At 45.1% G+C, this 18,224-nt stretch overlaps 1 protein-coding gene across 1 annotated transcript in view; it reads left to right on the forward strand.

Annotated features, from left to right (window-relative positions):
* Positions 1-18,224, forward strand: part of LOC138515593 (uncharacterized) — a 522,837-nt gene that overhangs the window by 408,622 nt on the left and 95,991 nt on the right. The window contains exon 13 of the mRNA XM_069630332.1: positions 17,778-18,212. Within this exon, the coding sequence (XP_069486433.1) occupies positions 17,778-18,212 (435 nt within the window). The remainder of the gene's footprint in view (positions 1-17,777; positions 18,213-18,224) is intronic.

The following is an 18,224-nucleotide window of genomic DNA, read 5'->3' on the forward strand; positions in this document are numbered from 1 at the left end:
TAAAGAGTACAGCCGAGTTCGCAGATGCCGCAGAGATGCAGGCTTGGATGTGGGCTCTCTTCTTGATGCGGACAGAGAGCCGGTATTGGCTTTGGAGCAGGAGGCAGGCCAGTTTGTCAGAGGATGTACCGGAAGCACCCCATTTGCTCTCAGCCACCCTGCACTTGGGTTTAAGGGTGATAAGGTCTGAGTCGCACCAGGAGTTGCACTTTGCTTTGGACTTCAAGCAGATCCTCTTGCCAGGGGCAAGAACATCGAGAGTATCATTTATAGCACAGTGGAGCATGGAAAGGGCTGTGTCAGTGTGTGAGTCAACCAAAAGGGGGGGGGGGGTTGAGAAAGTGGCGGTGTAAGCCTCAACTGACACACGCTTCATGGGTCGGATAACCGAGAATGTTGGTGGCAGTGCTGGAGTTGGATTGACCTGAGGGATAGAGAGGGTGAGCTGGGAGGAAAGGAGAAAGTGGTCACTCCAGGAGAGAGGAGTGGTGAGAGGGGTGGAAAGGGGAATGTCTGAAAAGATCAGAACATCCAGAGTGTGCCCTGCAGAGTTAGTCGGGCCAGAGGGGAGAATAGAGAGTGAGAGAGTCACAGAGGTCACAAAAGAGTCTGGAGGAAGGACAGTAAGCATCCAGGTGGATGTTAAAGTCTCCAAGAAGGAGGAGATGGGTGGTCGAGACCAGGAGGGAAGAGGAGAGGTCCGCCCACTCAGAAAGGAAGGAGGAGATCTGACCAGGTGGCTGATACATGGTAGCCACAGTAAGGGAATGGCCAGGAGAGAGAGAGAGAGAGCTGCAGATGAGGCATTTGAAAGAGGAGGAGGCCTGCATAGGAATGACAGAGGCAGGAATCCACTCCAGGAAGACCAGGGCCACACCCCCTCCGGTAGGGTTGGATCTGGGCATGGAGAGGATCTTGTAGCCATCAGGGAGGAGAGTGTCAAAGCTCATGACAGAGCTGGCCGGGAGCCATGTCTCGGTGAAACCGAGGACATCGAGGTCAAGTTCCTTCGGGAGGCGACAGATGTCAGAGGAGTGTTTGACAGCTGAGCAAGAGTTGTGAGTGGCAATATGGAGAAGGTTGCTGCCCTTGATAGACTTCCTGGGAGGGGTACAAAATAGAGGTACGCCTTGCGGAGGTGTAGAAGAAGCCCAAGGGGGGAGGGGCGAAGAGGAAGGAGGAGGAGGAGAGGGCAAGGTAGCCAGGGAGGAGACAGCTGGGCGAGGCAAGGAAGCTGTGGAGGGAAGCGAGCGGACAGCAGGAGAGGAAAGGAAATTGATGAGGGCGGGAAGCGTCTATCAAAGAGGAGAAGTTTGGCCTGAGGGCCTTCGACCAAAACGGTACCATTCAGGTAAACATTGATGATGACCTTAGAGGTGTGGAAGGAGGCCAGAAGGGCCTACCACCGGGTGCCACCATTAATGGGAGAAGAGAAAGCATAGAGACCATATGAAGAATCCATAGGTCTGGCGAGCGAACGTCAAGGAGGATGTCGGTGAGGGTTTGCCTGGAGGAAGCACTGGTAAAGGCGTCAGTGATAAGGCGTCCCGGGTTGGAGACCAGGATGTCCTTTTTAAACTTCTTCCTTCCAGATTTAGTGAGGAGGGCAGGATAGTCGATAGAGAAGCAGTTAGAAAAGATAGGAGAGACAGAGAGCACCATAGAGTAGGTCGGGAGAGGAGGGAAGAGGATGGGGGGATTGAGGGGTGTAAGCAGATGAGACAAGGAGAGATAAGACAGTAGTGGACAATTTAACAAAAAACAAAAACAAAAAAAACATCTACTACACTACATCGCATTTGTAGCAGATCCCTCAGCTGTAGACAGTTTCCATAGGGGTTCAAAAACTGTTTATTTCTGCTACCCTTCTCTTATATCACTGTGCCCCATACTACACATAGTCTCTATCATCTTTCATTTACTCCTTGCCTCATTTCCATCCTCTCTTCGACTTCTAATATTTCCACACTAGACATCTCTGCATTCTGTAGAACACCCTAAACTACAATTACTGCTGAATGAGTTGCGCTGCTCCTCTCTCTTGTCTTGTCAGATTATAGTCTGCTGAATGGACATGCATTCAACAGCCTTTCCATACCATTACATCTGGCAGGAGGCACTATGCAAATATAACACAAAATAACATAATATGGGTAGTGTTCAAACCCAGTGCTCAGCTCATGCAGGTCAAAACACTGCTTCTTCGGGCAATTTGTAAGGTACAGGAAAAGTCCAAGAGTATTCTAGGGCAATATAATTGCTTTAAAAACCACAAGTGTGTCTGTAAATACCTACATTGATTCCAACGTGACTGGGTTGCATGGAGTCCCTAAGAAAGTGAACAGCCTCTACACTAGAGTGAATATGGTGGATGGGGGACATTTGGATTGCCACCAATTTCAGGATTGCGCCATTTCTTCCATTGTTCACATACAGCCACAGGCATGGAAGATTTACAGTATATCTAGGGTAACTAATCTGCATTTTTCGGGCTTACTTGCTCTAAGACCTGGGTGTCATGATGTGAGCATTTCTTGAGAGAAAGCTCCAACCTGAGACTGTTGCAACCATGGTGTCTTCTCCGATAGGCCTTCAGACTACCTACTAGGCAAATAGATGGCAATACAACTGTTGATAGGGTTATAGTTGAGCTTGGAACTTCAGGTGAGAGGCAGACAGTCCTCTGGACTCTTGACAAAATGTTTTAACCATTTTTCAAGGGATACAAAAGCAATTTCTTTCAAGACTTTCCCAGAGATACCCATATTAGAAAGCAGGAATTGCATTGACTTAAACAAAAATTCCTTAAATTGGAAGTAGGTGCCTCTGACTGGCACTCGGTACATCTGTTCAGGCAGGCAGATATGGCCGGAAGTTGCAAAGAGGGTTCAAGGGAATAGGATAGCTGAAGTGGGTTCATCAGTCAAGTTGCTAATGTTTTGTCTTTTGAAGTTGCAGGATTTAGGGGGCAGATCTTTTTATCCACAGAGGTAACGTTGGTGTGGGTATGTGGATTGGGGTGGAAACATTCCCCACTTAACATCCAAAATAATATAAAAACCCCAACCACCCCTCATACCCACACCAACGTTACAGCCACTGAGGAGCAAACAAAAACGCCCCCTAAATCCTGCAACTTCAAAAGTGCTTGGGGTTGTACATTATGTTGGACGTTAAGTGGAGAATGGTTCCATCCCACTCTTCTCTTGCGTCCCCCCACCTCATTGCACGGTGGTGAGCTATGTAACTAAATTGAGGACATTGACAAGAGGGAACTACACTTAATGCTTACTTAATGCTGAGTAGACATTATCAAGGTTTATACCCAGTGGTTTATTATACGGTTGTATGCGTTATATGGTGATTTTTGAGGGGGAAACCTCTTTGTGTATATTTACTATGGAATGTCAGTCAACAAAGTTGGAAATACAATCTTAGAAGAAGGGAAGAAGCAATGGAATGCTAAAGGTGATGAAGACACTGCTATTTAAATGACATAGGAGGCAGCGCCCACCTGTTGCATTGCTGTGTTCACAGTTCATGAGAAGGTGCGTCCATAGGCCGTGCTAAATGTGAAGTATAGAAAGACTGACATTTAGGATGCACTATCCAGTCCACTGTTACAGCTAAATCGATGACCATTTGGAGATGATGCAAGGAGCCATCCTACTTAGTGATTGAGGAGGAACATTCCGAATTGAACGACGTTGTGCTGCCACAGCGCAAAGAAACCCATCCATTGGTGAACGTTGTGCTTTTTAAATGGTCATAACATAACAAGTTACATTACAAGTATTGTTTGACTTCTGAATATAATTTCTAATTTTAGCAGGAGTGTCAGTAGCATGGGTCAGGGATGTTGGAGAGGACTTCGTCAATTTACACACAGTGCTTAATTTCCAAGGAAATATAATGCATGCAACTTCTCTGTGACCTCAGGGAAGCTAGATCTGTGGTTGCGAATCTCTAGAAAACAAGGAAGAGAAATAGTCAAGTGTGAAGGGCATTCTGGGGCAACACACATTAACAGAGACTTCAGTGTATGACCCAAAACAAGGCCAAGAGAGCTTCCTTAGCAGATTTCTAGATCCACTTCAGTACTTCGGGGAAAGTGGAAATATATATATGTGAGAAATGTGGGCCCTCCTTAGATGTTTCCCCGTATCCCAGAGAAACAGACCTACCGCTACCGGCTGTTGATATCCTGGTATTACCGGGATAACACAGGTGCCAGCAACGGCTGTCATTCCCCATTCCATGGAGTCCCAGCTTGGCTGTAGTTAAGTCAGTCAACCCACACTGGCAATCTTGGAGTATGCCCAGTCCAGAAACATGCCGGTATATGGAAATACTTACTTTTTTTTTATCCCAGACCAGCACACTCCAAAGGAGAGCCTTGATCTTAGCCGTTGACCCGAGCATGGACTCTAATTATTTGATTTAGCCAAATCAAAACATTAGAGAAATATGTTTAAGGAGGTTTACTAGATTGACAGTGGGAGGAATTTGCCCACTGAGGTCTTTATATTGTCGAGAGGCAAATAAACATGCCATTCAGGGTGTTGGCCCCTCCACCGCCTCTATATCATAGACCAAGAGGATAACGTCATTTATGGCTTCTGCCCCTTCCCTGCCACTAAACTCTAAGTGCAAGAGACACTATTCACTAAGGCAAACCTATCAACCTTATCCTGGAACAATCGAAGAAGAGATGAATCCGCAAGCTCAAGAAGATATGAACATGCTGTAACCGAAGATGACGAGAACAAGTGACATCAAAATGACTACATAAAATAGGCATGAAGCAGATATGCGCTCACCATGAAGAAACGCAGACACTAGGTGAAACTTGCATTTAGACATGAAGAATGTTGCCTGCATCCACTAGACATTAACAACATGATATAATCAATATATACGCTCAAACCCAAGATGAACGATACACATAAATAACTTGCTATACTTAGAAATGCAACAGTAACGAGTGGCCAATTTGGATCAAATGGACGGCCAAGCCACGTTAGAGTGACCCTTGAAGAAGCCTTGAATCTGCATGGAGATTCAAGTTGCTGACATTTGCTAAAATACAGGCACGTGCAAGCCAAACAGTGGTTGCACAGCCCCTCCAAGGTTACTACAAAAAGGAGGTATGGATGTCTCTGAAGAAGAACAGAAGATAATAATACCCAAGCGCTAAGCATGTTTCTCTTAGATTAAATGGAGAACAAACAACCTTTGAAAGTCAGGTGCCCATTAATTAGAAGCTTAATACTGCATGAGGAATAGCTCCACCAAGTCTCTAGAGACCAATAGCACCAAATTAATATGAGCTAAAATCCTAATAAAGACGACCAGAATAATTCAAAAGTGGTCTCCTCCTTGTTTATAATTTCGCAAAGATGGGGAAAGTGTCACTTTGGGAGTCACTTTGTTTTACTAACACCACTTGAAATTAGCAATGAGCTTGATTGAACTTTGACAATTGCTAATATTTGAATGTCTTTGAATACAGTGTTCAACTCATTGTTGTTGTATGTTGTTATATACTGTCTTTTTAAATAATTGGACTCTTTGTGGTCCTTGCTTTTTAGCAAATAATAAAATTGAATATATTTTTGCAATCCCTGCAGTCGCACATATCTTGTGATATATGTTTCCACACAAGACTTTGATTCACAGTTGCCACATGTTAGTCTAAATTTCCAGCCTATACTTGTGACATCAATAGGTAGCTTGATTTTGGGACATCCCTGTGTTGCTCTTGTACTACAGACCACATCCAACAAGCCCCTAACAAAAAAGTGGTTTCCCTTGGCTCATATAGCATTATCCGTTGTTAATAAAACCAGCCTTTGCCAGTTACCTTGACTATTTCTGTTATTGGGCTCAGGTCTTCCCAGCCTGTTTGTTTCGCTATCGCTGGGGCTTTCCAGTGGCAGTGCCTACTGCACAATATGTTAATGTGACTCTCAGATCCTCAGACAGATTACATTTGGGTGAGACCCGACCATATGCTAAACTCAGTTTAGCAGAAAATTGGTACATAATAATGACTTCTGCACCCATGTGCCTGTCACTGTCAACCTATTTAAATGAGTAAAAGGTTCTAAGGTCTGAAAGCTTGTAGACATGAATGATTACGGGTACAGAGATGCTGCAAAAAGAGGTGGCAGGGTGGCAGTAATTCCATTACCGCTACTTTACCAACATATTACTCCACCTCTGTATTGCGAGATTGGTGGTAAAGTGAAGATGCAGCTCCAGCAAAAAGGTGGAAGAAAATCATCCACCTTTTGCCACAAATAGTCGGATTTAGTGCATGGAATTAACACCGGTGGTAAATCCTCAAAAAATCCCCATGGATTTCTATGCACTCTGAGCTGAAGGTGAACACCAGCTTCAATGCCATTTTCAGCGTTATTACCTACGGCACAATTACCACCAGTGGTAATAGAATCAAAGTCCAATGGCCCCAATGGGAATGGGGAATGGGAATGGGGACTTACCGCCCTCCAAACCCCCGTAACTCGGTATAGGATGCAAATTGCACCGGACTGAGTTGCGCTAACGCTAGTCGCGTTGGGTGGTATCCCGGGGAAATTAGAGCTGGGATATCGGCCAACTCATGATGAGGCCCATTGTCCTTATTTGACCACTTTCAGTGTATGTTCAGCATCCCTATGCTATCCATAGCCAGGAAAGTAGGTCGACCAATAACGAAAAAGGCTTCTGGCCTATGGTGGTGCATGTGGCCAATTCCACAGCCTTGCATTATTTGTCCTTCTTTATCTATCAAGAAGAGAAAGTGGTATCTGAAAGAAGATCACCCGTAGCCATCCATGGGAGCTGCTAGATGTGGTGCCTAGCAGGACAGCTCGCAAACCCGTTCTTGTGTTTTAGTGAGGATTTCTAACTACAAGGAAATTATAGAGGCAACATGCTATGTGGGTATCCCGCCCAGAATCAGGGAACTGGGATAATGACTTTTTCGGTGGCAGTATAAAACTATATTGTCAATTTGCTATCTACACCTTGAAAATGCTCCTTTTATTTTAGTTATTGTTCTGTCTTTTTAATTATAAATGTTCATGCAGGATTTTAACATAAATTGGTGCCCTTTCAACTCCTTCTCTTTGTAGGAGCGGTGCGGCATAGCAGGGGCTTTATTAAAGGATAGTCCCGGGACTTTTCTTTTATTGTCCCTACGGTTCGGCCATGTGTTTTTAAGCATAACTCGGTAGATCGTAGAAAACTTTCCTATGAACCTTACCCGACTTTTCGTCCATTAACGCACTCGAAATCAGCCGCCATTTTCTGATAATCCTATCATTTCCCCCCATCGCCCTGGCTCACCTGCTTTTGCGGCACTAAATCAAATCCCCCGCCCCTGAAACAGACTTTATCAAAACATTCATATTCCCCGCCTCTATCCGTGACGTGACTGTGCAGCGTAGGCAAACGCGCCCAGGCGTCTTCTACGCGACTCCACACAGAACCCGGAAATCAACACAGATGAGCTCACACAACACAGCGCGCCACAATTGGGAATATGAAACTGTACTTTTAAATTAAACCGCAAGATTGTAAATTTGGTAAAGTACATTTATTTGACATCAAATGTTTTGAGAATATTCAGCGATTTTCATTTTTATTTGCTCACGTTCCAAAAAGTTCGTTTTGAGGCACGTGATGTTCCTTTGCTGTACACAGGGTCTTAGATCATCTCACAATACAGCGCCACAATTCAGAATATGAAACTGTGGTTTAAAAGCAAACGGCAAGATTGTACATTTGGCAAAGTACATTTATTTGACATCAAATGTTTTGAGAATATTCAGCGATTTGCATTTTTCTTTGCTCTCGATCCAAAATAGTTCGTCTTGAGGCAAGCGATGTTCGTGTGCAGTACACAGGGTGTTGGTTTACGATAAAATAAGCTCTTCGGTCGCACTGATAATCGCATGGCTGTTCCAACAACGAGGCACTAGGCCACCACAACGGTCTGTATGTTGCATCTAGCCGTTAGTACCGCGTAAGGGCATACTTGTACTTGGCGATCGTCCCATAAAATGGTCAGGGTGGTAATGTTGTTCACGCGGAGAAGCAACTGGCAGTTGAAAAAGCCATCCGCCGGTGTCTGGTACTCGTGACACATACAATAATGAAGGATGTACCTGTTTTAAAAACATAAAAAATGAAATTAGTCTCACCATCAGATCTTTATTAAAATTATTCATTTTATATATTAGGTCGGGAAATTATTTCATAGCTAGGACAGTGCAACTGGGTATTATACGTCAAGGGGGGGCTGTAGGATACTGAGACAGTCCCCCAGTGCAGGGGTTGACAGGGAGGCAGTGCAGGTGGAGAGTGGAAGGGCCCAGGACCGAGGTCGCAGACAGTGTACCAGTTGTGGCAGGGGAGAGGGAGAGAGAAAGCAGAAGCAAAGAGGAAGGTTTTGAGGTGCTTCCGTAAAAGGAGATGGTTCTCCTCAAGATAGTGCGCGGTACAAAACAATATGCCACATAGAACGAACAAGTACAACTTAACCCGTCTTTAAAGCTACTGTATAGTAATTAAATTGCGGTATAAACTCATCTAAAGAGTTACTTACATTATATTTGCATTTTCCATTGTGTCTGTGCGTAGGGCAGCCCCGAAATACCACTCCTTCTATGCCGACGTTATTTCTTCTAATGAACGAACATTAAATGGCTTTCGTTTCTGAAATTATATTAATTATCGTTTCTTACGTTATTGCCCCACACCCCCAAAAAGAAGTCTTTCGGGATGGTCCTGGCCTGTCAAGGTCAAATAACAATAGAACCTTATACTGAGTCGTGGGCCATTCCGGCACCCGAGCAAAAAATCAAAGCAGCTGACCTTCACTTTGAACGAGCACACATTCCTAGTTAGCTACATTCAGTGTAAGGCCATCTCACAGGACTTGAAATTTACACTCCATCTTTGCATTTTGTCTGCGTGCATTTGCAGCCCCAGAGAACCATAAATACGGAGACATTCTATATTTTTTGAAAAATGATTTATATTACTGTTTGGTTTAATTTAATGCGCAAATGAACAAGGTTGGATAGACACATTGCATGTACATTGAGCAATCACTTTTATTTACACAATACATAGTTACACATATTCAATGGGCCTGCAACATGAGGAGACTCCAGAGCAAAGTCACAGGTGACACCCAGGTGGTTCGCACAACTGCACGGGGAAGGTAGGGGAAACGGTGGAGAGACACATTGCATGTACACTGAGCAATCACTTTTATTTACACATTACATAGATACACATATTCAATGGGCCTGCGACATGAGGAGACTCGAGAGAACAGACAATCAAATTACAATCATTTAAACCGTGATGTGTATTTCTCAATGAGCTCTTCTTTAGGTGGACATGGAACAGAGGCAATGTTGGTTGGCAATGCAGTTGTCCCCTGCACAGGGTCGTTCACAACTCCATGTATGTGCCTATCTAGGACATCAACAATAAGTCTCTCAATAAACTCATATTGCATATCCTGAAACACTGGTTTGATCACCCATTGTTTACTTCTTTTAGTGAAGGCCTTATTGTAGCGAAGCGTCCCTAAAGTTCCGGTCGTCCTACTTTGTTGACGGCCAACATTATGGTTATGTGCCAAGACCGCTAGAAGAGTCCGATTTATCATGCCCTCCATGCCAAAATGCAATAGTTTTGGCCTGTACTTTAGGCACATATTGTGGAACACCTCCAAATCTCCTGTGTGGCAGAATTCCGTGAGTCCCCTCAAATCTCTTGTTATAGTTTTATCAAATACAATCTTTTCAATGGCTTTGTGAGTGGGTGATGAAGGAATCAACCACTTCTTCTTCCGTGCCTCCTCTGTGGACAAATGGCCATGTTCACAATTGTGGAAATGTTGGTTTGTGGTCCAGCGGTGAACGTTGCTACAGTGTAGCATTACTGACCGCCATTTTTCCAGTAGAATTTCCAACGACCCTCCACATGTTTTTGAGCTCCACCAAAGATGGTTGCTGATTGACTTGGACCACTGTGAAATACCTTGCATATCTTTTTTTTTACCTGCAGCCGACATTTTTTTATTGATTGTTTTTGCAAGATGCCAAACGTCAAATTGGTGATTTATATTTTTGTACTCTTCTCTCATTGTCTTGGCAATTGAAACGTGTCTGTCCATGGCTATCAGGTCGATCACCATTCCCCGCGATTGTAGTTCTTGCAATGATGCTACAAAGCCAACTTTCTCCATGGCCACTGAGGATGTACTTTGTGACACCTGCACGACCACCGACCTCACAATTTTCTTACTTTCCATGTCCTGAAAGTGGTAGGTGCAGTACTTGGCTGAAAATCCTGGGCTGTCGCACTGTCCATCACCGGCTAGCCTGAACCGTTTGCCCGCGAATGTACTATCAATAGACATTTTTTCCATTCTCCAAGCTTCGCTAATGGCTGGAAATAGATAATCGGTTTGGTATTTGTAGAACTGAGTTTTCGCAATGAAATGGATTCCCACAAACTGAAAGAAAGACTCTAACTTTTTAAAACTTGAACCACTAAAAAGTGCAGCCGCTGCACAAAGTAGATTGCCTGCTGGCAGTTGCCCCAGCATGGGTTGTGCAGACCATGAGAAAGGATGATATTTTGTACAGGTGGCATGTATTTTAAGGTTAGTGCCTCAAATTGCACGAGTCACATTAATCAATGGCTCCCCACATACTTCCCCACCAACCGAATGCCCACATTTCATCCGAATAATAATATCAATCAAACAACTATCGAATACAATGAATTTGGCCTCTTTCCTTATACTGTCACTCTGCATCCCAGCTGGTTCGGCCTGTAACGTTGAGGACATGTCACTCACATGAAAGGTAGAATCTCTGATATCGTCTTCCGCTATGTTCAGTGATATTGATGGTGTTTCATTGTCGTCCACTTCATTCTCTTCCATTGCAACATCTATTCCTTCTCCAGCGATGGGTGAATAAAACAATTTCTTCAACTTTCTCGCGGTCTTAGTTTTTGCGGGTGTGGATTCTGTGAATTGATCTCCGACTGCCTCCGAACTACCAGGAGGACATTCACTATCAATGGCTGGATGTGGTATAGCTCCGTTGTCAATCACTTCATATTCTTCCCATTGGCACGATGCATCTCCAGTCTCAAGTCCCTGCCAAAAGGTTTGACAAGCAACATCTCTCGTTCGCTTCACTGTCTGTGTAGATCTAGTTCGTACACCCACTCGCAACTAGAGGACAGATTGGAAAAGGGATGTTCAGTTTAAACACAACTTACAGTATTGAACTATTAACAGTGAAAAACAACATAATATAGTGACCAGGACACTAACCTTCTTTTGCTTTCTTTTCTTTGAAACTTTCTTGCCTCGAACTTCAACATCAGGACGCTGTTGCTCCGACTCGTGTGTCCATGTCTCCACTTCCTCTTGCGCTGCAACGACTATATTTTCATGATAAGCACATCCATCACGCACTGACGCTCCATCGACTCCCTGAAACATAGAACTTTCATTAGTATGTATAATAATATCGAAAACACAAAATGTACTTGGGGACCAATACCCACGTACATCTCAATAGCAAAACACGAATGAACGCTTTGTGTAGAACATTCAAATGACAATTATTCACGCATTGTTGATCTAGTTAGATGGAACTGTCAAGATCCATACCTCGGGCTCCTCATAGACTTCCATTGATGATATTATTGAAGATGATGCTTCACTGAAACACAGTAATTGCATTAGTATGGTTTTCTATTTTGTTAAAAAGAACATAAACTTTGTGCAGGCGTCAACGGCTCATCTAAATAGACCTGCACAAATGATCAGTTGTCTAAAATAAATAATGGATATGTAAATATGATTCGATTTGCTCGATCGTTGGAAGTGTCACCACCCAGAGATCTGCATCAACTACTAGGGGTGATGTTCTTGTAGAAGAAGCTCCGTCATCTCCCTGAAACATAGTACTTGCGTTTATAAAGAAGGAAGTATAGCGGATGTAATCACGTCATATGATTTCGCTTGATCGAACTGTCAGGCCCTCATTACGACCCTGGCGGAGAGGGGTTTACGCCAGCGTAATGCATGGCGTACCTCTCCGCCAGATTAGGACTTTCCGTAGCGCCATGGTGATTTTTACGCCCGGATTTTCCGGGCGGAAAAATCCATGGCGCTACGGGACCCCTCGTTAATTACGCCACCGTATTCTACGGTGGCGTAATTAACGCCTTCCCCACTCCCATTATACCCTATGGGGCAAAAATGGGAATGGGGAAGGGTAAATGGGGATTGGGGACTTACCGCCCCGCCAAGGTCGTAATGGGGCGGTAAGTCCGCCAACCCCCATGGCGGAGTTGGCAGCTCTGCGCCATGGTCCATGGTGCAAATTGCACCATGGATCTCCGCCAGGGTCGTAATGAGGGCCTCAGTATCCATACCTCGAAATGCATAAGAACATCAAGGGACGATGTAACTGCGGTGCACACTTCTGCAAGCTGTTGAACACAATATTGAAAAAAGAAGACACATAGGAGGGCGACGACAGAAGGACATATCAATGGCTAAAAACGAAAGAAACATTGTGTGTATCAATCACGCTACAAGAATGCAAGATCTGATGATCTCCATCGATGGAACTGTCCGGAAACGTACCTCGAGCATCTGAGTGACATCAACGGTTGTCGTCAATGCGTTGGACTCCTCAGCATCTCCCTGAAAGACAGTACTTGCATTATTTTGGATAACAATAATTATAACTGAAAACAAAGACTACAGGACGAGTACAAGGGTGTACCATTAGGTAAAATAATTACACAATAAATTAAAACTATTGATTTACATGCCTAAAACAAGTCAGTGGCAGAATAGCTAAGTAAGATTACCCGATAGGCGCTTGAAGTGGCTGATGACTGCAATAACGACACGGATGGAGAATCTTCCGCCTTCATATTGAGTGGATACATAAATGGGGAAATTATTGTTAGCTAATGCTACACACTACCGCAAGGCCGAGAGATAAATACGTAAACTTGACTCACCAGTGGAGGGATGTGGACGAATAGAGTGGGAATAGCGGTTGAGAGCAATTTTCGCCTCGCTCGCGGTGTGTTCTTCTTTATTAGCAATGATGTGGAGTACATGTCTGAGCTAAAGTGCCTGCTGCAGATGCGGTATCGATCACCCCTCTTGTCCGCAAAGACTTCTAGGACTCTACTTTCAAGCTCAGACGGTGGATATCCGCAATATCGGACCCATTCTCTTATCTGATCTATTGTCTTAGGGAAAACATGCATTATAGTACCTTCAGATTTATTATGGGTCTTCGAAGGGCAACCGCCAATGGAACAGGCAGGCATTGTGGAAAGTTCTGAAAAGTAAAGATCAACAATTCTCTATGAATACCAATGTGTTAAAAAATTAAATGACACATAAAAGGTTAAATGCAAGGTTCGTTTTGGTTCTTGGAACTATACACGTTATTCACATGCGGATAAGTATTTGAATAACTTTAAAAAAATAGAAAGATAATTTGACTAAACTCAGAACATGTGACTAGTTACTTGCATGTACTGTCTTGAACGAAAAGAAATTGGACGCAAAATGATTATGGTACATGGCCTTACCTTGACGAACAAACAGTTAGATGCAGGGATCAGAGTAGTTTCTTGTCGTAGAACAGGGAGCAGTTCACAGGTTGCAAACTGACGAGTTTCCTCGAAGTGGTCACGGAAGTTCACAGAGACGAAGAGCAGATAACTGCTCTAATGAAGTTCTCATTAGAAATATGAAGTGGGTTATAAAGAATTCGAAACAGGGGTGTGTTTGTGAATGAATGACGTGTATATGTCGTGGCATTATGCGGTTTGCAGGGGGCCGTCCAGCGTGAAGGGGGATGCTTGGCAGGAGACACGGGGTCTGGAGGTAGACATGGGAACAACAACCCATGCTCTATAGACCACTTTGAAGTGTACATGGTCTTTGGCACCTCTTGGCCTTTATCGCTCCCTGACAGCTCCACTTGGCAGCACAAGTACCCCGGTGCGAACTGCCTTTGATAGGGCGGGGGGGGGGGTGGATTGGGGCGGTGGTCGTGCAGACAAGACACAGGAAGACTCGTGAATGGAGACACACTTATGTGGATTGCAGGGGGCCGTCCAGCATGAGGGGGGATGCTTGGCAGGAGACACGGGGTCTGGAGGTAGACATGGGAACAACAACCCATGCTCTATAGACCACTTTGAAGTGTACATGGTCTTTGGCACCTCTTGGCCTTTATCGCTCCCTGACAGCTCCACTTTGCAGCACAAGTACCCCGGTACGAACTGCCTTTGATAGGGCGGGGGGGGTGGATTGGGGCGGTGGTCGTGCAGACAAGACACAGGAAGACTCGTGAATGGAGACACACTTATGTGGATTGCAGGGGGCCGTCCAGCGTGAGGGGGGATGCTTGGCAGGAGACACGGGGTCTGGAGGTAGACATGGGAACAACAACCCATGCTCTATAGACCACTTTGAAGTGTACATGGTCTTTGGCACCTCTTGGCCTTTATCGCTCCCTGACAGCTCCACTTGGCAGCACAAGTACCCCGGTGCGAACTGCCTTTGATAGGGCGGGGGGGGGGGTGTGGATTAGGGCGGTGGTCGTGCAGACAAGACTCGTTTGCCGCAGGGCCTCACCAAGGAGAGGCCATCTAACTGCATGTAAGAGGCAGGCTGCAGGATCTAGTACGTGGAAGGCAGGGGGGTGAGTTTATAAATACCTCACCCTCCCAGGAGAATATATGGGTGCAGTTCACCCTGGAGACCCTGGATGCCTAGGCAGTTAGTCAGCAGCAGGCTGGCCTGTGGTGGCAAGGCGGCACGGGCCAGAGGGGGTCATCTCTGTACCCGGTGCCCAAAAGGATGATTTATTATGATCAACCATATTGATTATTTACCTATAACCATGTTTTGTATCAATAAAATCCAACGGCCTTCCTTTTATTGCCAACGCTTGAACAAAGTGGTGTGGTAAGTATTTTTGGGGGAGGAGGCAAGGCCGGGAGGCTTGATGCCAACCCGCAAAATAACATATGTATGTCTGCTGCATATGGGTTCAACGGTTATGTGGATTGAAGGTGGGCGGCCAGCGTGAGGGAGGATGCTGGCCGGAGACATGTGGTGTGACAAGACAAGGCACAGGAAGACTATTCAATGGAGACACACTAGATTCATTTAAAAAATCAAAACAACCATTGTTAAAATATATGTTGGGTTTTATTTTAGATCTTAATTTCAATTGAACATAAATAATAAACATTACACATTGTAAAGTTCCGGTTGCAGCACATCCAGGGAAAATCCGCGGTATTGTCCACTGTCGCTGGGGAAATGTTGTCTAATGGCAAGTACCGCACAGGCAGGTATTACTCTCCGAACGCGGTGTCCGAGCCTCCCGTGAAGCCACCAAGTGAAGCAACGATAGGCCACCAGCCTGTACCACCTGTGAAAACGAAAGATGCAAACTGTATTAAAATGACAAAACTTTCTTATCACTGTCGATTCAGGTAAAAAATGTCATTCTGCTTTGAAAAAAATTCTATCTAGAAAATGCACAATATGGAACCAATTTACATGCATTCGAATGATATGTAGATGTCATTTTATATGTGGGAGACGACCATGACATAGTAGTGGCATCACTGACATCAAAACCAGAGTATACTTACTCGTTACTCGGATTACGCGGACGAACAGTGCCGCGAAGTTCGTGCATAAGCACCATCATCATCCTCAACACGGTCCGTGAGAGGCAGGCTTCCCTGAACTCTGGCAGCTCGGTGATGCATTGCGGACTTGGCTCGCCTTCCGAAATGTAGGCCAAGCACCCGGAATTTTCACGGCAGCAGCAGTTCTCCTCCTCAGTTGGCATTAGCTCGCACCGATTGCACGTGCACCAGGTGGAGACGCCGTCCATGCGACATGGTCCAGGCTCTTCATCCGTTGACTGGTCCTCCCAACTGCCGTCCGAATCCCCATCGTTTTCGCGTGCTTGCCTTTCCAGTAGTTCTTGCTCGGTGTACTCGGGCTCGTACATATACGGCATTATTGTAGCCATTGTGTGGTAAAGAAAGTAAAATAATTTACAGAGATGGTACAGGTGTTCACAAGGCCTAGAAGCGGCGAAGGTAGCTGACCAGAGCACAGAAACGAGTCACAGAATACTCAAAGTAACACAGAGAGAGTAATGGAATCGAAAATCTGCTGCTGTGTGTTGTGAAACGGTGTGTTTATACTTATTGAGGAAAGAGGCGTCCTGCCATTTCCATGGCGACACTTCATTAGCTGAGGCGCAGCGATTGTTGACACGAAACGTGCTTTGGCGTTGGGAAATGGGCGGTACGCTTCTGCTGATGTCAGGCTCAGGGGCCGGGGATTTGATTTAGTGCCGCAAAAGCAGGTGAGCCAGGGCGATGGGGGGAAATGATAGGATTATCAGAAAATGGCGGCTGATTTCGAGTGCGTTAATGGACGAAAAGTCGGGTAAGGTCCATAGGAAAGTTTTCTACGATCTACCGAGTTATGCTTAAAAACACATGGCCGGACCGTAGGGACAATAAAAAAAAAGTCCCAGAACTATCCTTTAAGTACCAAACTGCGCATAGTCAATTGATGTGAGTCAATGTAATTTCTCCTCTCCGTGATCCCATTGAAGCCAGTTGGTTTTTGATCCATTCGTGCATGGGTTGGGTCTGTCAATCCTCTACCTCTACCCAGTCCATACAGACTGATCTCTTGCTTTAAGAAAACAAGAAATGTGGGCTAATCCTTCACCAAAAAAGTATTCACTCTTCTTAGAACTTTACTTTTTCGACTGCAATCTTCACAATCTAAACACAATAGATTGCTTACTCTACAGACAATGGGCCTCATTATGAGTTAGCCAGTCCGGATTTAACGGTGCCGGTAAAACCATACTGGCACTGTTTTCCGGACCGGCTAACTCTGAGTTCTGTGGCTTTGTGGCATCACACCCTCCACGTCTGACCTGGCGGGCGTAACGCCACCGGCCACAGATGGATGCGGAAACACTGGCAGCATTACCGCATGGTGCCTGTGTTTCCGTGATCCCCATTCCCATGGAGTCCTGTGGGACTCCATGGGAATGGGAGTAACGTAATGGCGGCGCTGGATTTACCGGCCACCGGGGCTGTAATGCCCCAGTAATTCCGGCAAGTCCGGCACCGGTAAATCCCCACGAGTCTGGCGGCAGCCTGCCGGTTTTAAAGGCGTGGCTACCGCCAGACTCGTAATGAGGCCCAATGTATGATTTTCTTTCAAATGTACCTCCCTGTTATAATTTCATGTATATTTCCTTGAAAGAAATTCACGTGTGCGTCACGATTTTGGCAATTTCCTACACGCCTCTTAATGTTCACTCTTCAAAAACTTGCATGCAGTGACTTAACGCTAATTTCCTGACAATCCCAATTGACCCTCTCTTGTACATTTTTCGAGTGTACTGATACTGTTTGTGTGTATGGAGCATGGTGCATTGAGGTGCCGCTATCTGTATTTTCCAGTCATGGAGGGTCAAATATGTACATATTAATTTGTTTGTGTTCTAGTGTCTGGCATGTCCTCTTGTGGTCACTTCTTGACATATTGATGTTCTTTTAAAATTGGTCATTTATTGTAATCTTTTTAATGCATAACTGAATTTAACAGTCATACTCCCTTCTTCCAGAAAGTGGCGTAAATCATGCAAATGGAGGGTACGTGGAGTCACCAAAGAATGATGCCCTTCCACCACACAGTGACGTAAATCATGCGAATGGAGGTTGCGTGGAGTCACCAAAGAATGATGCCCTTCCACCACACAGTGACGTAAATCATGCGAATGGAGGTTACGTGGAGTTACCAAAGCATGATGCCCTTCCACCACACAGTGACGTAAATCATGCGAATGGAGGTTACGTGGAGTTACCAAAGCATGATGCCCTTCCACCACACAGTGACGTAAATCATGCGAATGGAGGTTACGTGGAGTTACCAAAGCATGATGCCCTTCCACCACACAGTGACGTAAATCATGTGAATGGAGGTTACATGGAGTCACTAAAGCAGGGTCCCCCTGAACAAATACTTGTCAGAAATCATGTGACTGGCTGGTATACCACAGGTATTGTAATAG

The sequence above is a fragment of the Ambystoma mexicanum genome, chromosome 6q, assembly GCF_040938575.1.
Source record: "Ambystoma mexicanum isolate Mex_15411 chromosome 6q, UKY_AmexF1_1, whole genome shotgun sequence".
NCBI classification, from domain to species: domain Eukaryota; kingdom Metazoa; phylum Chordata; class Amphibia; order Caudata; family Ambystomatidae; genus Ambystoma; species Ambystoma mexicanum.